General features: G+C 37.4%; 1 protein-coding gene across 3 annotated transcripts in view; it reads right to left on the bottom strand.

Annotated features, from left to right (window-relative positions):
* Window positions 1–26,964, bottom strand: part of ANKIB1 (ankyrin repeat and IBR domain containing 1) — a 91,071-nt gene that overhangs the window by 46,802 nt on the left and 17,305 nt on the right. For all 3 annotated transcript variants that reach the window (XM_033075479.1, XM_033075500.1, XM_033075490.1), the window contains exon 2: window positions 10,899–11,167. In XM_033075479.1, the coding sequence (XP_032931370.1) occupies window positions 10,899–11,086 (188 nt within the window). In that variant the 5' untranslated portion in view covers window positions 11,087–11,167. The remainder of the gene's footprint in view (window positions 1–10,898; window positions 11,168–26,964) is intronic.

The raw sequence follows: 26,964 nt of genomic DNA, 5'->3' as shown, positions 1-26,964 counted from the left end.
CTGTAAGTACACAGAAAATTGTACTGTTGCTTTAAACAAGACAAAGTAAGGCACAAGAAAAAAGATGAGCTTGCAGCAACAGGGTAAACTGCACAGGATCCCCTTTCACAACATCCCATCTACTCTTGGCTTACACAGCCCTCATAAGCACAGCTTGCTGAAGAAAGTTACATTGCAAACTCCAGTGCAGGCAGGAACCTGAAGCTCACAGCTTTAAGAGAAGTATTAACAGAAGAATTTTAAGAGTACTAAGAGAAGCATGGCTTAGCCATGAGTTACAACAACATATAGAAGAGCCAAGTCATGTTACCCAGTAATTTAAAACTCATTTCCAATTAATTAATTCATACAATTATTGAATCACTCAGCTTTCAACACAGTAGGCCAATACTGAGGCATTCAACCTTTAATAACTATGATTATTTCATTAAAAGTACAGTAATTTCATGACTATAAAGTGCACTTTTTTGACTAAAATTTTGATTGAAACCTGATAGTGCGTCTTATAATCCAGTGCGCCTTATATATGGACAAAGTTCGGAAATTTGCCAACCTGGAAGTGCGAGCTGGGAGAGCCGCGAGCCAAGCCGTGAGAGCTGCGCCAGCTGGCGCCGGGGGCGGGCGGGAATTTCGGAGCCTGTGGCACGGGGAGGGTGCCTGGGGCTGCATTTAAAGGCTACACCAATCTGTGAAAAATGTTTGCAAATTGAGCACCTGCCAGTAAACCCTGTGATCGCGCGATTCCGTTACTAATTCATTACTTTGTTGCACATGGATCCTCGCTGCAAAAAAAGTGCGCCTTATAGTCCGGTGCGCCTTATATATGGACAAAATTTGGAAATTTGCCGACACTCGGAAGTGCTCCTTATAATCTGGTGCGCCTTATGGTCATGAAATTACTGTACTTTTCTCCCAAATATACTATAAGAAAACAACCACAGTGTATTAGTAACCACTTGAAGAAATCTCTTAAGTCATTAGTGTTTTAAATAATTTTGTGAAGAGTATTGTTTTTTACCTGATGTTGAAAGTTGCATCTAGAAATATAATTATTGGTATTTTTATTCATTATACAGTGCTAGAAAGTTATTTATTAGTACTTAGAAGTTTCTTCTCTGTTTCACTAAGATTCTTAAGCATTTCTTACATTAATCCTTACATTCTTACATCACTCTTACATTAATCCTTTGTTATACCACAGGCCAAAGAAAAATTATGGTTCCTACGACTGTTAGGAGGAACAGCACTACCAAAACAGAGATTAAACAATTTCTAAAGCAAAGATGATTCAATTACATCTATAAGTTTCTTGTAACCAGAACACTATTGTTTTTATTTTGAGTTATTAAGTTTGTCATTCCCTTGGGCAGTCAGGAATACTAAGATCCCATGCCTCTTCTGGCTTTTATTTCAATATTCTGAGTGGGATTTCAAAAGAAATAGAGCTGAATGCCAAATTAGAAGTGCCTTCCACTGAAGCTCGCTGCTTACCAGCAGCTTTTGTGACAGTCCTCTGTAAAGCAAAATCTATGTATTTTGCATCTCTGTCTCTGGCCCTTTCTCACATACATCTCTTAATGGCTAGAACTAATTCTCAAATATAGGCGCCATCCTTCCAGTCTTGTCTCCACATCCTTCCTTTGAATACAGATTTTTTTCTAAGACCATCCATTCTGAATTCTCACATAACTGTTGACTATTATTTTTAGATTGATCTCAAACAAATGTGAGATGAAATAATAAACATGAAACTACCATTAAGTGTGTTCATTGTGACCTTTTAAACACAGAGATTTGTATTTCTGCATGGGACAACTATCTTTGTATCAGTTTGTAAATGAGATGGAAGTGTATGATATCTAGTGTTGATATTATTTATATAGCAACAATGAAGAAATGACACAGTGAATACTATCAAGCTTTGCATAATTTCTATTTCTTAAAAAACATAAATGTATTACAGAAATTGTCTCAACTTCATCTCTCCCTCCATAAAAATGTTTTCAATTTGTATATCACTTTATCTTTAATGACACTAATTTTTATTTTCCTTACATGTCCCAATGATGTAATTTTATTACATTAAATTGAAATTAAAAAGTGTGAATTTAAAATAATCAAATCATCCACAATCTGTACCTTGGCCAAAAGGAAAACTGGGTCTACATACAATGTCACTGAATATTTTCCTAGGATTTTGCATTTAGATACAAAAAGTAATGTGTTATTTCTGAAAAATTTGAGATAACAGATCTCTCTTAAGGAAACCAAGTGTGCCTCTAACCCCAGGGTGAAGCGAAACCATTTGACACAATGGTTCAGTATTTACCAATCAACTCCATGGAGTCACAAACTCTACCTGGCAACAAAATTAGATGAAATAAAGATGTGGTCATTCTGGTTGGCAAGGACCAAAGCTGTACTCCTCTACAACCCAAATAAAATTTTACTTTGCGTGTGGTAAAATGTTCACGACAGCTCTACTGTTCTCAAAGGAGAACAGACAACACAGAATAAGAAAGCTTTAATAGTGTACTGTATTAATAGATCTTATTTCACCAATCACTAACAAAGCAGTCTTACTCTGCAATGTGTGATTTCCACCAAGGAAAGTAAAATTAGACCAATTTCCTCTGGGTACAAAAAAACCTAGTAGCAAGAAGAATCAATAACACACTCAAGAGTGGCAGCTGTAAGTGGAGAGCAAAGGCTGTGCTGTGAGCAGCAAACTCATAAGCATCATGTATCTTTAACCTACTAAGGACAAAACAATCAGAAGTCAGATGGAAAAAAGTCAGCTTTAAGACCTAAAAACACGGCAGCTGACTGGCATTTGATCTTTGCTTGTAAGTCAGACTATGATTAGGATAAAGTCTACCTTCTGTTTTGCATTTTTCGAGGAAGTCATGAGGAACACCAAGGAAGATACCTTGGGAGGTCACACACATCTATTCAGCGAGAACTGCTTTCAACTGAGATTTGGAGCTTTAGGGAAAGAAAAACTAGGAAGTCAGCCAGATAAAGGTCTGAGTTTTTCAGCCAGCCTTATTGTACTTTAGAAGACAGTGCCCAATTGGGTGGCAGTCTTTGAGGAGCACAGCAAATGCTACTGTTGCTACTTGACATCTGTAGCTGCTCCTCTAAGTGTCTCCTCGGTTTTTTTCTGTCTTTGGCAGTTTTCTCCAGGATTTTGTCACAGTAAAAACTTGATCACTTTTAAAGGCTTCCTAGTTTTACTTTGTCCATCATCCTGACTGCTTTTTAGACTGACTATGATGAAGATGACATTATACTATTTTCTACCACCCAGTCGGACGCTCTGCTACCAAAATCAGGGACACTTCAATTCATTTGGTTCTCTTGCTTCTTTATAAGCATGCCCACAAAGCCCTGTGAGATCATATTCTTCATTTATTCTTCCCTTCATATAATCAAGAGTTCCCTTCAGTATTTCATATTCCAAGGAATTTGAAAGGTGACCAAGACTCACAACCACACAAAATAACTACAGTAATTTCATGACTACAAGGTGCACCAGATTCTAAGGCACACTTCTGGGTGTCGGAAAATTTCTGAACTTTTGCCGATATATAAGGCGCACCAGACTAAAAGGCGCACTTTTTTTCTGCAGTGAGGATCCGCCACTGGCTCCCCCCGCGCGGTTGCTGGCCTAGGCCCCGCCTCAACCCGACAGCTGCGGCACCGCGGGCCCCTGTACCCAGCAGGAGCAGTGCTGCGGCATCCCCTGCACCCAGCAGCCATGGCCCCGCGGCCCCCCCTCCACCTGACAGCCGCAGCCCCCGCGGCTCATGGCTCACACTTCCGGGTTGGCAAATTTCCGAACTTTGTCCATATATCCTTATATAAGGTGCCTATAAGGTGCACTTCCGGGTTTAGGCCAAAATTTTAGTCAAAAGGGTGCACCCTATAGTCGTGAAATTACTATACTCTAAAAAGGACCTTACAGAACAAATTCAGCAGCTGAGTGCAATGACAACAAAGCAATTGGATAAGCACCAAACACTGCACAGATCATTCACCACACACCATGAAAGGAAAACATTTCACACTAGACCAGAAACAGTAGCATTCATGTCTCAAACTGTAAAACCTTTGAAGTGTTCAATTTAAAACTTTGCAGGTGCTTACTATTCAATTTTACATATTTAGTATAATGTAGGATGAGATTCATCTTCTCAGCTCTGGTGACCTACAGTGAAGACAACTACAACTGATCCAGTTCTCTTAAATTCCCTTTAAATCAATGGGAAGAAGCAGGTACTTCTGGCACATACTTAATTTGAAATACTTCATGGTCACCTTCACAACAGATGACTTGTGCTGTGACCTTCACTAATTATTCTGACTAGATTTATTATCTATGTCTGTATTGACCATAAAGGAGAACTAGTATGAATAATTCCAGGAGACATACTTTTCTGAATAAAATTAACTTAAATAGTTATGAATTGTTGATAATTAAAAACAAGTAACCTTTCTGTTGCTCAAAGTACATGATCTACACAATGACATTCTAGTCAATTATTCAGATTAAGAAGTGCATCATATACTTTAAGTTATACTTCAATAATTTTAAGTTATTAAATCAGAACAAAATTATTTTGTTACGTGGATGAAATCAAATATAGTTTGGTGGTTATCTTTGATATTAAAATCAGAAGCCAAAACTGAAAAAAACCTACTTTTAGGAAGGAAGTTTAGGCAACTATTATGCCTTCATAATTTTTCTTCCAAATGAGCTTTAAAATTGACTGGAAAACGCCAAGAAAATGTAATAATTCAAAGAATTGTCATTTCAAAGAATTACCATGAAGAACAAAAAAAAAAAAGGAGAAAAAACCAAGACTGTGCCAGGAATTTTCTGAACTGCCTACTTGAAAACATCCATACATTCAATACAAATTACCTTACACTGGGATCATGTAGTTTTGGTTAAAACTACACATTTTTTCCCATTTACCCTTACTAGACAAAGAGCTGCCATGAACCTTATTTTTTTTTCTCACATTTATATCAGAAGTACTGTTAGGAAAGCAGTTTAAAAAGGAACACCACACTTACTGTAAAAGCACTGAATAGATGTTCAGAAATTTAACAAAGAAAACATATGATTTTTAGGACCTTTCTGAAGATTTCAGCATGAATCATTTAGGTCTATTTGGATCTCAGAGTTTAAATATTTACAGAACTTCTGTCTGTCAAAACAGCGAAGTAGCCTCTTTTTGATTTCCAGCCCAGAAAAAACAGTATCAAGAATTCAGAGCAGTTTCAACCTTCTCAGAAAACAAGCAACTACAGCACTTCTCTAAAGCCAGATGACCTGCAAAGAACAGGGTTTTCATCAATACTTTTCCTTAACAGATATTTCTGCAGCATAAAAATCCCCTAATACCCTTTAAACTTCAGAGAAATCTTGTTCTGAAAAACGGTCTATACATATGTCCCTCAAAATCATCCAGACCTAATTTTCAACATGACTGCAAATGGATAAAAAAAACAACAAAACCTGGCATGGGAAGAGACATTCCTGAATGTGTTGTGACGAATGCAACATTCCCTCCAGGGTCAGCAAGTTTTCTGGCAAATTCACCCTCCGTAACACAAAGTATCAACATACTCCTTTTGATTGTATTACAATTGCTTGGACCAGTCCTTATTGAAACCTCTTAAACAGTCAGAAGAGAAGGGGTCTTTAACTGAACTTCCAGGAGATGGATATTTAGTTCAGCCTAAAGGAAACCACCGCTATTTTGATGTTTTGTCATTCTTCTGAAGTGAAATAGACTTCCCAAATTATAGCAGTAAAACAAGAGATATTGCCTATTAACAAATCCCAGGCACATTTACCAATGTTTCTCTCTGACTGGCTTAGCTATGCCTTCATTACCAGAGCTGCTATTACTATTACTGAATGGCAAACATCAAGAATGTTAAAAGAAGTGGGTTTGGGTTTGACTTTTTTTTTTTTTTTTTTTTTTTTTTTTTTTTTTAGTTTCAGCAATCACCTCAACTTCCATAATCTCTGTAACAAGAAAGTCTTGTTTTTCTTGTTCTAGAAAAAAAATCAGCTTCATAAACCTGTCTTGTCTCCTTCCATGCTTCTGTCATCTCCTCTTCCCCACTCTTCAGGCCAGGACCAGCAGCAACTGCTACAACAATCCACTTTTGGCTTGAATACTCACAAAGTGCTCAGATATAGCAGAATGGAACACACAATGAGGAAAATCTGTCACTGATCCAAAAAGCTTCCCAGCAAAGCTGCAAAACTGAAAGTCACACCACATATATTGCAAAATGACAGTTTATCTAAGGGGTTTTTTTTCCCTTTCAACGTCAAGCAAGTCCTCGTGATTTCCAGTCACTCCATCTCAACCAGCCTCTGGAAAGTCTGTTCTCTTGTCATAGCTCAGGAGTGGTTCACCAACAGCCAGACTCTAGTGAGTAACTTTCCACATTGATAGCATTTCAAACTAAGCAGTCAGATGGTGTAAAATGTACCTTAGGCAAAAAAAAAAAAAAAAAAAAAGCCTGAGGGCATTGGATGTGCTTGATCATCTGAAGACTGCCTTTTCTAAAGAAAACATGTTTCCAGTGCACTTTGTCTGTAACATTTTTATACACATTTAGGGAGTGAAATTTAAACTATCTTCTTGAATATGAATCTTCTGTCAAGACCTTAATTCATAGGGAAACCTCATAAATGTTTGTAGTGGAATGAGACCAGTGTGAATGTTGTAAAAAGCTCTCAAAATCCCTATGTGGGGTGCCTCATGAACTGCTTCAATGTGGGTTCTTGCACAGGGTACAGTCCTTCAGAAACATACAGCTGCAGTGTGAATCCCTCACAGAGTCACAGGTCCTGCCAGAAATCCTATTTCTGTGGGGGCTACTGTCCACAGGCTGTGCAGTTCCTGCCGGGAGCCTGATCTGGTATGGGCTCTCCATGGGCTCCAGGTTCCTGCAGGGCACACTCACCTGTTCTAGTGTGGGGTCCTCCAGGCAGGGGCTTTCCTTTTCAAAGGCTGTTTATTTTCTTTGAAACTTGTCAGCTTCTGGTATTTCTTTGCAAGAAATCAACACTTAAATAATAGGAAAAATTCCACCTGTGGCCAGTATTTAACAAAATATTTCTAAAATTCTCTGTAACTTTGTCTCACCAATGTTTTGGTGAGACCTTCCCTTGTGGAACATCAGTGGGGTCAGAGAGCTCCTGAACAAACCTTAAACTGGCACTTGAAAAGCAACTTCTGCTGATATTCTTATCAGTCACCATCCAATGAACACTTTTATGTTAAAAAAATGATTTGCCTACATTTTTGTCTTTTTTTGTCTTATATCTGTTTTTTGTCTTGAAGCATTTTTTTGTCTTATGTCTGAAATGTTTGGAAACGTGTTTGAATTTATGATCTGAAAGCTGTTTGTAATTTCAGGACAGAAAGTCTCAATATTTAATGAGCACAGGAGTTATGTCCAAGGAATAACCTGGGATCCTCTAGGCCAGTACATTGCAACCCTGGGTTGTGACATGAGAGACGTTTGTCTGAGTGTTTTTCCTGAATATTCCTTTTTCCAGGAGGATGAATTAAAAGGAAAGATGCCAGATAAAAATGAGGTTTTGTGTCTCTGCAGGGCTGCTTCCCTCACACATTTTTTTCACTCCTCCCTCACAGATGCTGTGCAGCATTTTTCATCCTTTCCTAAGTATTTAATCACAGAGGTACCACCAGCATCACCAATAGTCTCAGCTTTGGCCAGTGGTGGGGCTGGTTTGGAGCTGGCAGAAGGCAGTTGTGCCTGGTGTGGGATACACTGATCTCTTCTTACAGATGCCACCCCCACAGCCCCCTGCCACCAAAACCATGCTCCATGAACCCAGCACAATGCTCTTCTGTCAACTCCTCCTGACAGATGTTACAGCTGGGGGCTGAGGGGTATCCTGTGACAGCCTTGGAGCAGGGGCTCCTCTCTCCTGATGAGCTTACTGGCCTGAGACCAAGTCTCTGAAAAATCCTGTTTGAGCTAATTAGCTGTGGTCAGCAATTTTTGGTTTTTAAACATTAAATGCTATGTTAAAACAAACTGGTATGTCAGGTAAATATTATTCGGGGCTGCAGACCAAGTTATACATTAATGGAATGTTGACTATGTTCTGTTTTTTATTTCAACATTCCTAGTATACGGAAGTTTCTTACGATACTCATTAAAATGATCAAGAAAACAATCCTAGGATTTTAACAAATTCTTGCTGAATCTTGCAAAAAGAAATTAACAGCAAATTTTCAAATAATTTTTACATCTTGATCCTGTTTCTGGGCTGTAAATTCTGGATAAAAAGTTCAGCAGCCAAGATGACTCAGATACTTGCTGCAGAACAACTGTGCAGCTCAAAATCATTGAGAAATTTTTTGTTGGCTTAAGTTTCTGCCAGTAGACTTCATGCTGGATTAATCCAAGTTTGTCCAGGTTGGGAGTTTATCTTTGTGACCCTTTCACTCGTTCTCCAGTTTCTTGCTTCTTTCCTTCTGAGATCACTGAAGCAGGATGTCCCCAACTCCCTTTCACTGCCAACTCAGTGCCTGTGCCTTTGGCCAGTCACACCACCTGTACATGTGCAAATGGAGTTTGTCCCTTTGCCTCAGCATTGCCAGATAGGATATTTCTAAACATCCCAGAATATCTCTCTCAATGCATTCTGTAATGCAAAAGGTGTACCAACAACTGCATCACATTGCTCTATTTTGAGAAAATCTCACACAGTAAACTGTAAACATGTCAGTTCATATCCACCTACAACAATACAAATCTCAGCCTACAAAGAAAAACTGAATTATATGGTATGCATGCAAGTAAATGCTAGAGCTTGTAGTTAGTGTTGCTACAGATTCCCCAATATTTAAAATGTTTTCTGAAGAGATAAACATAAAATATTATACTACTATGGACATCTCATAATTGTCAATTTCTCACAAAATACAAAGAGATTAAAATTAATTTCTTTCTAGGTACTGAACTTTATCAGTAAATCAAAATACTTCTTTTAATAACCAGCTCATTTAACCCAAGACTTTCTGCATCAAAAAGAAGTGGCTTAACTCCAAAGCACTTGTGCCCCTTCTGCTATCAACTCAGTGAACAGACACATTGTAAGGCTTATATTTATTCATTTTTACTACTTTGTTTAGATTTATGTGTAGCACATCTTAAAGAAAAGCCCTTAGAAAGACATCTGAAAAGTTAATAGCAAAAAATATAAATATAAATATAAATATAAACATAAATATATATAAATAGTAAAAAAAACTCCAGTAAATTACTCCTACAGTGCTACAGTTTGAACAGTCTGGGTTTTCAGAACCAGACTCCAGCAGATAAAGGCACCTACCACCCTATGTTTACGGACAAAAAATGTATTATAAACCCTAGACTCAAGGCAAAAGAATGATTCTTTTGATCATTAGTTTGCAATGTGAAAAAAAGAAGTTGTCCTTAGATGTTGAAGGTCCTTAGATGTTGAAGGTCCTATGTAGCTAGTAGCAAAATGGCATTTCTAAATGACTTTTTAAAAAATACAAAGCAGTTATTTCAGATCCCATCATAATGATGCAATATGAATTAACTAAAGCACTGTTCAGAAGTCAGTAATAATGACTATTTCTTTTCATATGTGCAATTTCCTGTGTCCTTGTTGTCTCAATGATGCTATAATTTCTTACAAGCTATTTTCTTGAGAGAAATAACCTGAACATTTCAGAGGAAAAAAAATCATATGGAAATTTAAAATTAATTTTAGTTAACTTTTTTTTTATAATTTAAGAATAAGAAAGGGGGGGAAATCTAAACAAAAAGTTTCAGTGATGAAATGAAAACATCAAATTAAAAATAGAAATACAGAATACACAGGGAAGAAGAGAAAAATATTTAACAAAAATTGAGGTATATGAGAAATATAAAGTAAAAAATTGGCTAGATGAATCTAGAACACTGAGGAAAAATTTATGGTGAGAGGCCAGAAAGCTACTAAGCATATATAAAGGTACAAACCAAACATTATGAATACTATAGGCCCATTTAGACATAAACACAAAGATGGAGAGAATATTACCAATAACAGAGTTTAGTATTTATTTCTGTTCTGTTTACTAATATGAAGAAGATATTTATGAAATTCTCTCTAACAGTGCTTATTGAAGAAGAGGTTTCCCAGTGTCTGCCCACTACTACCTTCAAAAAATACAACATGAGAACAGCTTGTGTCTGTAATGTTCGGACAAGAGAAAGATGTTAATCCTTAATTGATCTTAGAGCACTGACAAAAATACCAAAGAATAGAAATAGCTAATATTAGGGATTGCTGCCCATGTTAACTGCAGCAATAATTAACTTACTTATTATCGACATATTCACTGTTCACTGTTATTATCTGATACAAAAAATAAAAGCTGCCAGAATAACACAAGAATAAATATATGTTGTACCATCTAGAAGTAGTTACAACCAGTGTAGCATCCACACAGGTTTGCAAAGATTATTTGCAGACAGGAAAACACATCAAGAATGGTGGAAAAGTCAGTATTTTCGAAGAACCATAGTATAGGAGTCTTCAGGAAGCAAGCTAAAACTGCCTAAGACTAATGCTACAAGAAAGGAACAGATATTGAAATAAAATTAAAGACTGCTATCAGCCTGTGAGTATAGACTAATTTCCTTTTTTTCTATTACTACTCAAACTGGTTACAAACTCTGTCTGTGCAACGTACACATGCACATATATGTGTACACCTACGCATACACACATCAGGTGTTTGTAACCTGGTTGACACTCTTGCATTTGCTAGGTCAGTTTTTCACACCCAAGCCAAATTTCAAATGCTGCTTACCCCAGGATACGATTCATTCCATGCCTAGCAGCATAATGGAGTGGAGTATTGTGCTGGTACGTTTCTCCATAAGAAGTATTTGGGTCAAGAGTTTCTTTCAGTTGAGGGTTGCTCTCATAGATTTGGCAGGCCAAGTTTTCGTCTCCATTTATAAGAGCTTTGCGGAACTTGGTGGTTGTATTTCCCATGTTGCTATCTTAGCTATCAATGGCACTTCTTTCTTTCCCCTTCATGCACTTGTTGTACAGTTCTGTAACATGCTTCACAACCTAAAAAAGACAAACAGTATTCCAGTTATTCTTTAAAATACCTCCTTCTAGATGAAAAGAAAAAGTGCAGAGCTACAGCACTGTAAACGGGCAGGCAAAGAAGTACACAGGGCCTACAAACTCTCCTCATGAATTACTGAAATCTTTCTAGGTAAATGCACACAAATTCCCAGTTCTTTACAGATCATTTCCCTGATAAATTGTGGATCTCCTTCCCTCTGCAAATATCTTCACTACCTACACTCTTTAAACATATGGAAAAGAAATGGCTAACATCCACCTGTATTAGAAGACTGGCATGAACACTGAATTTCCATGAATGGGAAATGAATTAAAAATTAGACATCACTTCAAAAACAGAATAGATCTAAAGCAAAATTCTTACACAAGGAAGAAAAATTCTTCAAAAACATGCAATAAAGCAGACATCAGTTTAACTTTTAATTAAAGAAAATAATATTAAAATATGCTTGAAGCACCTGAGCTTGTGCAGGTGGGTGTACTCAGCACCATTCTGTGCCAGTGAGATGAATATCCATGAACATAGGAATTACCATGGCCCTATCTTACAGCTCTGCTAAGCAGACTCTTTTAAACACCTAATCCCTTACACTTAGATCTACAATGAATGGATGCATACAACACCTGGCATTTGTACTGGCACAAACCAACTGCACCCTACAGTACTTCAAAGTACTTTCTAGCTGCTGTGCTCCCCAGCCTCTCACCTTTACCTGACAGAGGCAACCAGCAGATTGAGCTGCAAAAAGACAGGGTAGACAGAGCATCTCTGCTCATGACACAGGACAGCAGGAGCTTATCTGGATGTGCAGATGGAAAGAGCACATGTTGGTTTATGTCAGGGGACAGACAGGGGAGTCAGCACTGGCTGGTAGCACAGTGAACCTTCTAGGGGGTCTCTTTTGTGCATGAGTTATCCCATCCACACTGCTCCATGCCAGACCTTTCACCCCACAAAGCCCACACAGGGATCCAAATATGCCAGGCACAGCAGGTTAGGGGATTGACACTTTGTCGTGCACATAAAATCGGACAGGGCAGGAGCTGCCCAGTACCTTATATTCAACTTGTTGGGACTATCTCAAAGCTACTATTTCTACATTGGCTTTCCAACACAATTACTGGTGCCTCTCCAGCCTTATAGACAGATGAAAGAGAGCAGTCCAAGGGTTCTCCAAGATGCAGAGAATCCAAGGGAATCAGGATATGGATAAAATTCACACTAAAAGCAGTTGAGGAAACCTGGTGAACAGCTGCAGTGATACACTCTTGTTTCCCTAGAGCTGCTGTCACCAGTTGTCCCATTTGCTGATCTCATCAGTGTGGTCAGGTCTGTTCAAGAAAGAGGGAGGTGGCCTTAGTGGTATGCATTTTAATCCTTTTCCTTACATAATTGTGGTAAGACAACACTTATTTTGAGCTGTTGTGAAGTAATAATGACCCAGTTGTATCAACCGCCTCCACATACTAAACGTGTTGACTGAGTCCAGTTACCTAAAGGAGAACCAAATAGGCACTCATCCGAAAGCAAATGGACATCCTTCATATATCTAGCTAAATACACAAACCAAAACGTAGATTATTCAATCACACTAGAGATTCTGCAGCATTTTGTATCTCTCTGTCGTCAATACATTTTAAAATATAAACATGCAGATACTACGCAGATATAATATTCATATTCTTCAAGAAAGTCACTGCATGTTCACATTACTACATCACAGCTCTCAGTGCCATAAATTAATGTGTCTTCAGATGCAAAACTAGTTCCATTACTCTAAATACTGGGTAGTTTCAGGCTTTAGTCTATGAACCCTTTAGTCTATGAAGAAAAGATCTACACTCTTCAGTCAACCAGCAGCTTATATTATGTTCAACAGACAGGATCTCAAAAATAACTCAAAAGAATGACTCTCACTTAAGTTTAACAAGATTAGTTTGTGGTATTATATTATCTGTCAATCCCTATCTACCACCAGTAGTTCTCAAGACTATAATGTAAATTAGATGAGAAGAAATACCTAAAAGATATCAGAATTGTAATGAAAACCAATAATGAAGATCCCACTAATGCCTATAACACTAAGAAAAGCACAAATCATTCCAAATTAGAACGTAACAGCACCAATTTCTATGCATTTATTTCTGGAAATTGGCACACAGATAACTTGTATCAGCTGCAGAACATGCTGCTTCTTGCCCAAACTGGAATATTAAACAAACCTGGGTATGGATGAATGAGAACACTGAGTGTGGAAGGAGATAAGATGGTGCCCCCAGGCACCTGAGAGAAATCTGGGACAGGGTGGTTCTGCTGAGATGTTGAAGATGAGATCTGAATAGATTTAGGCAAGGGGTATCGAAATGCATGGCACAAGTGAGGGTCTCTGAGGGGTGAGTTAAAAAGCTCAAGTAATTTTTGTGCAGAAAAGGCGAACATCATTAATTGTTTTGTACACCAAATAAACTTTATTTACTTTTGATGCAGTATAGATATATTAGAATCTTGTACTGTTATCAGCAACTACTAATATAAAAGATGTAGAGGCACATTGCTTGAACTATTATGTACATTATCATATCATCTGGAAATTTTAGGAATATGCAGACTGCACCATGTAAGTCACCAAAAAAAGCAGTGATATCTGCTTTCTTTAAAGCAGCTTCCGGCCTATATATCCAATAAAGGGCTAAATATGACACAGACATGATTCAGAAAGGTGAATGAAATAAAAAGAGTAAAAAAAACTTGCTTGTGTAAAAGGACCAGACTCCTAAGGAAATGAATCTCAGTCAAAGGAAAGAGAGAATTTTAAGAAGGCTTATGAGACAGAGCTATGATATGACTTTGAAAATGCACAAGTGAACTCCACACAAAACCAAGAATGAATGTAGAAGTATTAAAAATTTAGCAAAGGCTAATGTAAATATAGCCATCACATTATCAAAATAAAATGAAATATGATAGAATGGGGATAGCCAATGAAGGCCCTTCAGGTGATGGCAAACAGCTTATATTTGATGTGATAGCAAGAAACTGATCTCTGGAAGAATACAAGGAGAGAAGTGACAGGGTCAAAATTAACCCAGAAAATATTTCTCTACTTAAAACACATGATATGATAAACTACACTAATGTCTGTCACCTTCATACAGTATCCACAAGTATACAGCATTTCATCTTTACCACTACAACAGGTATTAGCCTTTTATGCTTTGGAAATTTGGTGGGCCACACGGTAGTATATTTTGTTTTCTGAATTGCAATTAAACAGATCAGCAGAAACACAGAAAGACAAGGGAGAAGCTGTCTCTGTACTCTGGCTCTAACAGTTGGCTCCCAGCATATTTGGAGGTCCAGAAAAAACAAAGATGTGACAGCTGCTTCCTCTCTCAAGCTGCTGTAGCTGATGAGTGCCCTTCTGTAAAATATTAAAGATCTGCCCATTTGCAGTCATCAGTTCATCTTCCAGCAAACAGCCCCACTTCATACGCTACCAAAGCAGCCTCTACCTCAACTGAAGGAGAAAAAGGACAAAATACCAGCTGATGCAACAAAATTCTGACCTGAGAATGGTTGAAATGGGCACAGTCTGATGCCTTTCAGTGTAGCTGTCTTTCCATGAAAAGCTTCCAACCTGTTACACTCTCAGAGAACAGAAAGTTAACGAGCAAAGCTGGAACCAGGCATGCAGGGTAGGGAAACTTAGTTCACTCCTTCAGTCTGTTATTTTGTGTTTTTAGAGGTAAAGGGCATAAAACACATACATTTCCTCTGCCAGAGGTGGCAGGGAAGTGGTCTGGAAGTTTATCAGCCAGTCAGCCTCAGAGACCTGGAGAGCTTCTGGGCTCACATGGGCTGTGTGCGCAGTCAGTGCCACTGGTCTAAGCTTCCCTCTTTGTGTAAACCCAGCATTTAGAATCCTTAGGCTATTTTTTAATGTCCACATCACAGTGGAAAAAAAATTACAAACATGAAAATTTTCAAGCATTTTATCTAAATAAAATGAGACTTGAATAGAAATTCACAGGATAAATAGGACTTTTGTTTTGTAGGCAAATCTATTCACTGAATCTTCAAGCTCTGCACTAACAGAAAGTCTGCATCATACCCTTTAGCATAACCTTGTAACATTTATCATAACCACAAATATAATTTTACACCAAAGAACACAGAAAAAAATGCAATGTTTGCAAAATATATCTCATATTATTTCTGAACTTCTAACATCAACCATCTAAGTCTAATTTTGAAAGTATATTTATTACTGTATTGCCAAACAGAAGTTCCAGCCTAACAAAACCCAAAAATCACCTAAAGTTTAAGGAAAGATTCTCATAAACTCCATCGGGGCCATCACACTTCTCTGCTTTAGCAACAAACAGTAATTTCCATGGGTTATTAGCAACACTTTGGCGTCACAGCTCTATAAAAATTTAACCGAGACATAACCACTCTCATAGGAACTTGAAGATTGAGTACAAGATGAAAAATAGTGGATTAAGAAAGAAATGGGTAGAGTAAGGAGTAATAAGATTCTGAGAGCAGTTGCATCAGATGCCCAATTACTATTGATTTTTCCATGGGCATCATCATAGAAGTGAGTCTGAGGAAGAATAGCAGTGACTTCATAGGATTTTAAAAGGAGTTCCTCCTTTGAAATACTTCCACAGTGCTTGCTAGAAACTTGTAAAAAATAGCAAAATATTTTACAAGGGGGATCAGGTAAGTATTTTGGAAACATCATACGTCTAACACTCATTTAGGAACCACATATTGAACACAGAAGTCTTTCATGAGATGGCATACCTTTCTCAATTTACATTTTCATTGCTGTAATACTGAGGCAGAATTTCTTACTGAATGTAAGACTAGCATGTGTTGATATAGCAGCTGTTCTAAAGCTTGGGGAATGAAAATAATGGAGACAGACTGTACTATATCACACTGCTTAGAAAATCTATCAAAACCAGTAACAAAATATTCAGGTTTAACTGTGAGAAGATGATGCTCTAAATTTCTTGCACCAAAAAAACCCTACTGTTTATATAATGAGCAAAGATGAGGATTGAAACTAATAATCATTTGCAACCTTTTTTTTTTACACTATGACACTTAGTAATGACACAGTTTAACCTTAAAAAGTTCAAGTACAATTTGCTGTTTAAAAACCTTAAAAACTACTTCTTAAGTAGTTCATCATGTTAACTATTAGAACATTCTTGTGGAAAAACTAAGTGAGCCAAGATCAAAGAAGTAAGACTACTTAGGTTCTCATGCTTAAATCTTAATAATATTAAAATAAAATATATTAACTAAAATTAATGTACATTATATGGCTTCTTAACCCTTCAAAAGACAAGTGATAAATTAGTTACACAAAAAGGATAAAAATATATAAAAAATACTTGTTTTTCAAAAGCACCTGGCTTTTGATGAAAATATTACATACTTTGAAATTACATTCTAAAAGCATCTTCTGTTTCAAGCACAGTTAGCTCAAAAGGTAGCTATTTTATTTGCTTTGGATACTGCAGTTAAACAGCTCATTTTTAAAAGCTGAGTTTCTAAAACGTTTACTGCAGCGTCTGTCCTACATTATAAACTATAATTTTTGCAGAAGGTTCATGGTTTAGGAGAAAGCCTTGTGACCTGTATGCTTAGGATGAGTGTCACATTGTGTTGTTGGTAATTTTAATCATCACTTCTGGGACAGAATAACACAAATGAAGCAAGTCAAAAGTTATGTTCAAAAACTCTCAGAATACCAGGCTGTCTCCCAGAAAGAGCAGAAAAAGCCCTGGTTAGTGCTCTTCCTCCTCTCTTACCCTATCCCCTCTACACAAAGTGAAAAAAAAAAAAAAAAAAAAGAAATCTCACTTTTCCAGAAGGACAAAATTAAGAATGAAGCATTCAAATATGCATGCCTATTTTATGTACGGACAGCACAAATGCTTGTAATTAAGATGCATCAGAAAAAGTTAGGCTAAATCTAATTTCTGCATGTTTATAGTAAAGATTTTAGATTTGTCAAATTTTAATTACAAATTGTTCTCCTGGATACCTGTATCTGGGAGGACTTTACTGCAAAGTCTGAAGTAATAAATGCACTTGTAAGGCTTGAGAATTGGTTATAGAAAAGATGGTGGTGTTTAGGGGTTTTTTTACACACTGAAATATGCCAAAATGTTTGTGCCAAAAGTTCTAAGTCATCAACAGGAAATAATGAAAGTGTCTCTGCCACTTTGAACCTCTGTGAATAGAACTTAACATTATCAAACTCTTGTTACATATTACACATCAAAATACAAAACAAAAAAAATTGCTATGCCAATATCTCACCCTTCATGCAATGATCACCAATATAACATTCTCTGTGCTTTAAATACCAAAGTTGAAAAGTGGCAATAATGTTGAGAATTGACTTGAATAAAACATAGTGTGGGCTAGTGAGAGAATTCATTATTTCCTCATTTATATGCTTGTGGGATAGAGAGTCTAGCAACTTAGGTTACAATCTCTTTATGCTAGCATATGTACCCACAAGTTGAAGGTTAAAGTTATTGCTCAATTTAGTAATTTGAGACTTTGGCTTACTGACTCAGCCATAAAGACTTCCATCCAGGTGGAATATTTTCTTTCAGACATGTTTCTTTCACAATTACAGTTTGTGGAGAAAAAAGGATTTTAAGAATGGCTTTGGTTTTCTTTGCACTGTTGCATTTAAAGGGATGCAACTGGGGCAACTGCAGCATAGACTAGAAGCAGTTTAAGGAAAAAACACTACATAGACGCAGTTAAAGTAATTGCTACAATGATTTTAATTGTGTTGTCTACAATACTTGCATTCATCATTTAAATGAAATGTGGTAAATCCACTGTGGGCTAGGTACACACATGGAGGAGAGACAAGATACTGTGCAGCCAAATCAAAGGTACGTTGTGATAACTGGACAAAGACTGCATTCCTGCAGGTGGTGGGGAGGAGGAGGTGGGGATCCAGCAGCACACAAGTTAAAAGGAGTAATCTGTTGTGGTGTATCTTTTTTTTTTTCCCTTTAGTGAACAGCAATTCAGTAGGATGGAACAAAAGAATCATCATTCTATAATTATGCTCTGGAATATCCATTAGTCTCAACTGTAATTGCAAATTCATTTCAAAGTTCATTCCATGAATGTAGAATTTTTGAATTCATGTCTGTAGAATTTTTTTTTTAAATAACAAAATCTTCAAAGTTCTTTGAAATTCAGATAACACTTTGGAGTTGTTCCCAATAGAACTGTCTGTCAAGGCTTTAATAATCTTAGTGATTTGATGTGCTGTATTTCAGTCAGTGATATAAGAGAAATCACAGAATCATAGAACATCTTGAGTTGGAAGGGACCCAGGGAGGATCACTGAAGTCCAGTTCCCAGCCCTGCAAAGACCAATCCCAAGAATCACACCACATACCTGGGAGACTTAATCAAAAATGTCTTAAACTCTATCAGGCTTTGTGCCATGACCACTTCCCTGGGGAGTGTGTTCCAGTGCCCAACCACCCTTCAGGTGAAGATATTCGTCTTAATGGTATTTTTAGGTTCCAGGCATAAAACACAGCAGAACGTTTTCAGGGTTAGCTCTTCAATCTGCGGCTTATGTAGACTACTCAAATCTACAATCTAAAAGCTTTTCACCTTGTCTACTAGCACCCTAAGACCTTCTCTGTCTAGATCAGAAGGGGAAGAAGCACAAAAAGAAATGTTTGACGTTTTATTAGATTAAGTCAAGTTACAGACAAGCATAGTTCTGGCATTTTAATCCCAAGCACACTGTTTGTTTTAGTATAAAAAGTTCACTGTAGACTGTTCCACTGACTAAATTAACAGTACGCTTCAGGTACAGTGCATAAAACATTGTCAATTTATTAAGGATCTATAAAAGTGACTTCTGTGTCACAGTCCAATGCTGATAGCATCACCTTTTTATCACAAAGAAGTGAACAAGTGTCACCCAGCACCTGTATATATAAAGAGGTAACCGCAGCTGATGACTCACAAGACATTTAGCATCTGTGATAAGCTGTGAAGAATAGGAACCAGAGACTGGTACTGTTCTTAACCAGTGCAACACCTACCATGCTGGCAACATCTGAATACACTTCAGTCACCGTACTGCTCCTCTGGTTTCTCTCTATCCTCTCACACAGATCATGCCTAGAAGACTGGAGCCTCTCCGCAAAAATCATCCAAACACACTTTGCTTAGCTGTGAGATTAACTGAACTGGGTTGCTGCTTAAGACAAATGTGCGTCCTCTCTGAAATCAGATTCACCAGACAAAAGACTACAGAGAAACCACCACCAAGAGTTACAAGGCAACAGTTCAGAGAGTAAGGGACAGATGGGACTTACAGATTGACACTGTATGGGGCAGAAAGTCTGAAGAAATTTGTGTATTTTTGTCAGATTGATCTGCCTAGAAAAAGTGACAGTAAAAACAATCAGTACTGGTACAGAACATGAAAGAAGGAAAGATGGCAACATAATGAATTATCGAAAACCTCATGGGGAACTTGACTGACCAATCTCTGCAGAGTGCAATGTGCCCAGATCCTGGCATTTACTGAGTCCAGGATGCATTTTTCAAGTATGCTTGCTCAGCTTAGCACAAGTAAAGAAGTTTCATCAAAGCCAACCTTTTTCAAGTATGCTTGCTCAGCTTAGCACAAGTAAAGAAGTTTCATCAAAGCCAACCTTCTGGAGAACCTCTGGTAGAATCTGGCCAGCCAAAATCTTTAATGCCAACTTAATTTCTAGTGCTGTTAAACTGACAGAATTGAAAGCAAAACTTATTGTCTGCCAAGACACATCCACAGAAAGTGAAACTAAACAGAATGGCAACACAGGGATGCTCACGACACTCCACAGTAAAATTTGAAAATCCCCCCCTTTTTTTTTTCAATATATTTATTTTTACATTTAGAAACTGTAGCATCTTCCTGAAGCAGAAGTTTTTTAGTTTGAGGAAGATTTTTCCATGCAAGAGTATCAATTCGTAGGGCTATATTCTTATTGGACCTTGCAAATGTGAAAGAGGCCTATAAAGTAAATCTTCAAATGTAAGGATTGTTACACATGGTCAGGCACCTGCAATAACATCACACACAATAAGCATAATTTCTTTCTGAAAGCATCCAGTCACATTTGGAAATAATGAATATCTAAAGTCAGTACATTTCAACATAAAACCTACCGGTTTTATAATGAGCAATGTATTTCAAATAAAGTAAAAAAGTGAGGAAACAAATCTAGATTTTTCAATATCCAATTTCACAAAACATTTTGTATTTGAGAATGTCAGAGGAAAGCAACAATCACAGCATAACACCACTGACTCTTGACTCATAACAATACTACTGAAAGGACGAGTGCTCTATCTGTAGACTGGTGATAGTTCTACAGGTTGCATGTTCTGAATAAAATAACCAACACTTACTGTAATTTCTCTACTATTACCCAAATAACTTAAAGCACTGAAAAGAACACTGCACACCATTTCAAGGAATATGCAATTTTTTCAGAGTTCCCTATTTACACTTAAGCAAGCTACGCTTCGAAGACTAGACTAAATCTCTACTGACTTAGTGCAGTGTATTAATAGCATAAGTATCTATGGATGAAATTTTGTATAATATACTCTGATTACATGAGAGAGCTATCTGTTTCCATGTTTTCAAGTGGGAGGTGAAGAAAGCACATTCAACTGTCTGAGACAGCTGATGAGCATTGTTCACAAACGTACCCGACCAGAAAGAAACACGCACATACTTTTATTGTTTCCTGGAGGCATTCTTACGTGCTGGCTTTGTTCCGTGTAAAGCTAAAAGCCAATGTGACCCTGCTGATCTTTCAAAGAGATCTTGATTTTTTTCAGATGAATGAACAAATCAATTTCTTTCTAACAAAGAGGTAAATTTAACTAGTCAGCACTCCTTCAAAGCAACACATTCATTAAAGGTCTAAACACAGAATCTGGGAGATCATTGTGTGTCTAAAATGAGATGGATTCCTCTAACAAAATATGTTTTCTACACAGTATTTAAGTGTTGTACAGCATATCTGAGAGACAACTTCAGGAACTATTTAACTCTTTTTAGTCCAAGCACCTGCTTACCAAGGTGTTGACTCCCCACAATCTCAAAAGTCATCATTCCTAACTAAGAATGAGCCACTCAGATAACAAGAGTGACAAGGATCATTACTTGCATCCTGTGTGCACCAGAAAATTAGGAGTACTGCAACGGCTGAACTTCTGATAAAATGTTTCATATACTCACTGGAAAAATTCTGATTTTGCCAGGGAAATGGTGAAAGATATATTGAATCTAATCTAAAACTAATTTAAACAAACACATAACTTGCAGAAGTATTTTTAACTTTTGCCAGAACACCTCTGCTGAAATATCTGGCTGTTTTTTCCACTGCATATAAACAGTTTAACAATTTACATAAAGGCCATGGATAACAAAATTTAATTATAGTATTTCATATAGAGTCTGCATTCAGGAAGATTATTTTTGACACCAGTGTAATTACAATGAAACACAACCTTGTTGTATAATGATTTTTGGCTTCAAGATGAGTATCTAGCGAAAGAAAACAGAAAGAGAATAAAGATTTTAAAGAAATACAATATTACCTGAGCTTGAATCACAGAAGGGTTTGTACTGGAAAGAATCTTCAAAGATCAAAACATCCAACCCTTCTGTCATGGACAGGGACATCTTTCAGCAGACCAGGCTGCTCAAAGTCCTGTCCAACCTGAGCTCGAACACTTCCAATCATGGGGCATCCACAACTCTGGAGGACCTGTTTCAGTGCCTCGCCACCTTCATCATAAAATACTTCTTTCTTATGTCCAACCCACATCTACTCCTTTCTGTTTAAAGTCAATGCCTCTTGCCTTGCCAAAACTGGCCTTGGTAAAAAGCCTCTATCTTTTTTACCGAACCCTCTTTAATTATTGAAATGCTGCAACAAGGTCTCCCCAGAGCATCCTCTACTCTGGGCTGAACAATCCCAACTCTTCTAGCATTTCTTCATAGGAAAGGGATTTCAGGCCTCTGACCATTTTTATGACAGTCCTCTGGACTCACTCCAACAGGTCCATTATTGTGCTGGGGACCCCAGAGCTGGACACAGCGCTCCAAGTGGCATTTCACAAGAGCAGAGTTGAGCAGAGCGGGGGTAACCTCCCTTGACCTGCTGGCCATGCAGTTCTATTACTTCTTTTATCAGTTCTCCTGCTAACATAATCAACATACCTAGGGACTGATGCAGACACTATTACAATACAAATGACTGCTGTTCTTGTAGAACTGACTGTTACTGACCTTTCCCATGTAAGGCAAGAAATAGAAAAAAGAGAAATGCAAGGTACAAGAGTCACTTACTTTGCAAAATCTGACCCATTTGGCATCAGAATTACATGAAACAGAACATTATACAGGCTTAACAGTAGAAAGATTTTCAAGAACCAATCTGAAAAAATACTCTGTTTTACCCAAGTAGTAAAAAATTATTATAATAGAGAAGTTCTTTGCCTATTTACATGAAACTTTCACCAGAAGTAACTGGGATCTTAAATAACTGTACAGACATGGTGCCTGATGGTTAAGTGGAATTTTCCCTGTGATCACATCCAGGGGTCACACTGAAGCCAGAGAAGACAGTAACAGCACTCATGCCATTTCTCCTATGCTCTCACTATTCCTGCTGGCAACCAGATAAGACAGTGAAAAAAGAGCAGAAGTAACAAGCCTGGCTGAACTGCCAGGAGCAAGAAAAATGCAGGAAACAAGGGAAAACAGTTAGCAGCAAGTTGAAAAGAGAAAGGAGTCTATACAACTTTCCTCATCCGTGGGCCATTGCCATGGGGGACAAGTAAGGCAAAACCAGCAGGTGTTTATTTTGACTAAAGGACATATTAATAATGGGCCCACACAAGTAGATAAATTGTGATTATCCTGACTAAACATTCCTTATTCTGACATTTTCTTATTTCTAGGAAATGGCTGAGGCTGCATAAGTCTTTTTTTCTGCTGAATCTTTCTAAATTAGTATGTACCTGTGTGGCTTATCAATACAATGATCCCTCCAGTCAGGACAATGAAGTTTCCTTCAGAGACAAAGAGAAATATAAACTAACAATTAATATAACTACCCTTCCTGACATCTAAGCTTAAGGGAAAACAAATGTTATAATGTGCTTTAAAATTAATATTTATATTTAAAATCTGAACCATAAGCAAAAAAAGCATATCTTCTATGACAGAAATAAAAAAAATTTTTTTTTTTGTTCTTTTCACAGCTAATATTGCTGAGAAGTTTGGCAGCATCAACTGGGGAGTTTTCTGCTCACTCTCACCTGGCATAAACTTCAGCTCACATGAATATTACAAAGAATATTACAGAATCACATACATAGTTTTTATAAATCATTCTTTTAGAAGTCTTGTTACACGTGTCTCTTACAGTCTTTCTCAAGTAGCAAAACTTTGATATAAACCCCATTCTTTATATTCTGAACCACAACGTCCAGGTCACCAGATTCTTACATATTGTGTCTGCTGGAACATTTCACTATTGCATCCACTGTTTCAATTTCTTACTATGCCTGAAAACAAAAATCTCTCTGTTCACACAGAAATGTGCCATAACAATAAAAGAGCAGCTGTGCTCCAACAAATCCAGAGGCATTTGTATTGAGTAAGGCTAAGCAGTTTGCAGTAAATTTTTATCCTAAAGTATTGCAATACAATTATAGAAAGCTAGGAATGGTTTTTGTTTTACTGGTTTAGCACAAAGACTACATCATATTTCATGTAATCAGCTGATATAATCAAATTATTCATCTTTCTAAGTATTTTAACAATTTTCAATTTTAACAGCAATTTTCCTAAGAGTGGATTAAACCAGATCCAGACATCTCTTTGGACATTGTCCTGTGGTTATGCTAAAAGTTAAAGGCATGCAGACAAGAAGGCTGTTCAAAGGTATCTGAGGCAAGATACAATCTCAGCCAAACCTGATGATCCAAAACTATTACGTCAAAGCAATGCCTGACTTAGGTAAATGGCTACTTAATACAGTAAAAGATTAAGATGTAGACCAGCAAATTCTAGATGAAAACTAGTGCCCAGATTTGTGAAAGCAGTTCCTGATTTTCCAGAGAAGAAAGAGAGCAAGTTTTTAGGTACTGAGAAGTAAAGAATCCTTTATGGCAGTAAGGGTTCCTATCCCTGCACTTAAGAAGACTGGGATTTAATTACAATAATTTCACGATTACAAGCTGCACCTGATCATAAGCCGCAGCTCCGGGTGTCGGCAACGTTTCATTCTTTGTCCATATATAAGCCGCACCGGATTATTAGCCGCATTTTTGTTCGCAGGGAGGATCCGCGTGCAACTTTCACAAAGTTGCCAAATAGTAACAGAATCGCGGGATCACAGGGTTTACTGGCTCGGCCCTGCTTGGGGCGGTCGCCAGGGAGTGGCCCCAGCCCTGCTCACCTCTGCTGTCAGGAGGCACAGGAGCGGTGTGCCTGGCTGGTGCCGACGGGAGGAGGGAGAGGGATGTGCCCAGCTGGTGTTGCCAGGAGGAGGGAAAGAGGCGTGCCCGGCCGGTGCTGCCGGGAAGCAGGAGAGGGTCTTGCCTGGCTGGTGCCGCCGGGAGGAGGGAGAGGAGCGTGCCCGGTCGGTGCCGCCGCTGCGTCCCCCGGGCCCGGGCAGTGTTGCCGCTGCGCCGCCACTGCCCCGCTGCCCGGGGCCAGGCGCACTTCGGCTCGGCTCAGGGCTGCTGTGGGCTCAGACTTCTGGGTTGGGAAATTTCCAAAATTTGGTCATATATAAGCTGCTCCTGAATGTAAGCCGCACTTCCGGTTTGGGAGCAAAATTTTAGTCAAAATGGTGCGGTTTATAATCATGAAATTACTATAATTTAAAAGGATCAGGATGGCGCTGAACTTCTAGCAGAATCTCAGATATCTTCTCCAGAAAAATTCTATGGAAACATCAAAATGAGTTTAAAATATCTTAAAGATCTGCAGGACTTGCATTCTTGTTTTATTTAGCTCCTTTTGCATACTACAAAATGTTTTCCTTGACTGAAAACTTAGAAATTTATAGAATCCGTTATATTTCCCAACAGCAGCCAGTCCTATTTATGACAGAAAGAGCTGTAAAAAGCTTAATTAGACAATGAATAATCTGCTAAGGGAAGAAATTTCTTTACTCCAACAACTTTGTGTTTGATCTTGTCCTGAAATCAGAATCCTTCATTCAACACTTATATTTACTCATGAGTCTTCTTACTGTTTGCATCCACAGTGTCCAATATTCCAAAAGTTGTAATAGATTCTTGGAGTCAATGTGTTCTTGAGATTCTGGATTCAATTGATTTTCAGTTTGGAAATCTGAAAAATTACCTGGCTTCCACAACAGCCTACAGAACTAAAACCTTTAACCTTTTATAGTTCCATTGCACAACTTTAAAAAGAGGAATTAAAAAATATGAAATAAAACTGAAAAAGCAAAACCTACAGGTTTTTTTTCAGTTCTGTAGATTTGGAAGGGTTGTAGCATAAATTAAAAATCAGATCTGACAAAGACTGGTAAGAATCCTCTGCTGTTTTGGAAGTTATTTCAGACTGACTTGTAAAAAAAAAGTGTTAATCCTCAAAAATAAATCTGAATTTTGCTTTGGAATAAATATCTAAGACTCTAAATGAGGAAAAAACTAGTTTATTTCTACTTTGAAAGAATTTGATCCCTAATAGCAATTCTGTTTCAAGACATTAACTAAGGCAAGCTGAAAATTATTTTCATTATATACATATTCAAAGGTTATTAATGATACGTAGATAATCTAATTACTTAATTTACCACTTCTACTATTCATATGTCAACATTTTAGTAATTAATACAATCTATTGTGTGCTTTCATAAAACATCTTCCTATCAGGTTTGCAGCCAAATTTCTATTTGTTTTAGACTTCACAAATAAAAAAATCAAATAGATAATATATAACTTCAGTCGTTTAAAAGTTCATTGTTCCAATATATGCGTTTTTATTTCCCACTTGAAAATTAAACCAGATTATAACAAATGTATTTTGCCAACTTCTTCAAAGAATTTAAGTAAGTTTGTGATATCAGACTTTCCACTATGTTATTACATTGATACCACATTTATCAACGTCTGCTAATTATTACATCATATTACATAATTTCCACTAATATTCCAGGAGCAGCACCTTGCTTAAGGTATCTGCTGTCCAACAAACCTGTCTTGGAATCTTTTAAAAACTTCATCATGTTAACCCACCTCCAGTAATCAGTCACAAAGTTAGTTCCTAAGAGAGAGGTTAAATATGACAAAATGCAGGGGGGTTGCAGAGTTTTAATTAACACAGAGTTCTAAAGAAAATCATATTCACACTGAAAAAACAACCCAAAACAGAATTTTCACAGCTTCTCCACAAGATTCAACAAGATTGTCAGTTCTGAGATTAGACCTACAAAATGAGACCCTGGCTCTCATCACCACATACTTTGGCAAATGATACTTGATAAAGGGATGGTGTCTGATAATCTCCTTTTACCTTGCTAGATTCAGCCAAAATGCAGGAAACCTCTAAAGCATATCCAAAGTATTTTTTTTACATTGAGATAGAATAGTAATAGTCTGTCATTAAGAATGTTGCATTATTTTAGACTTTCCTCCCCATTTTCTC

Source organism: Catharus ustulatus, chromosome 1, assembly GCF_009819885.2.
Source record: "Catharus ustulatus isolate bCatUst1 chromosome 1, bCatUst1.pri.v2, whole genome shotgun sequence".
Classification (NCBI taxonomy): Eukaryota; Metazoa; Chordata; class Aves; order Passeriformes; family Turdidae; genus Catharus; species Catharus ustulatus.
The sequence above is the reverse complement of the archived record's forward strand: the minus strand, read 5'-3'. Positions and strand labels throughout refer to the sequence as shown.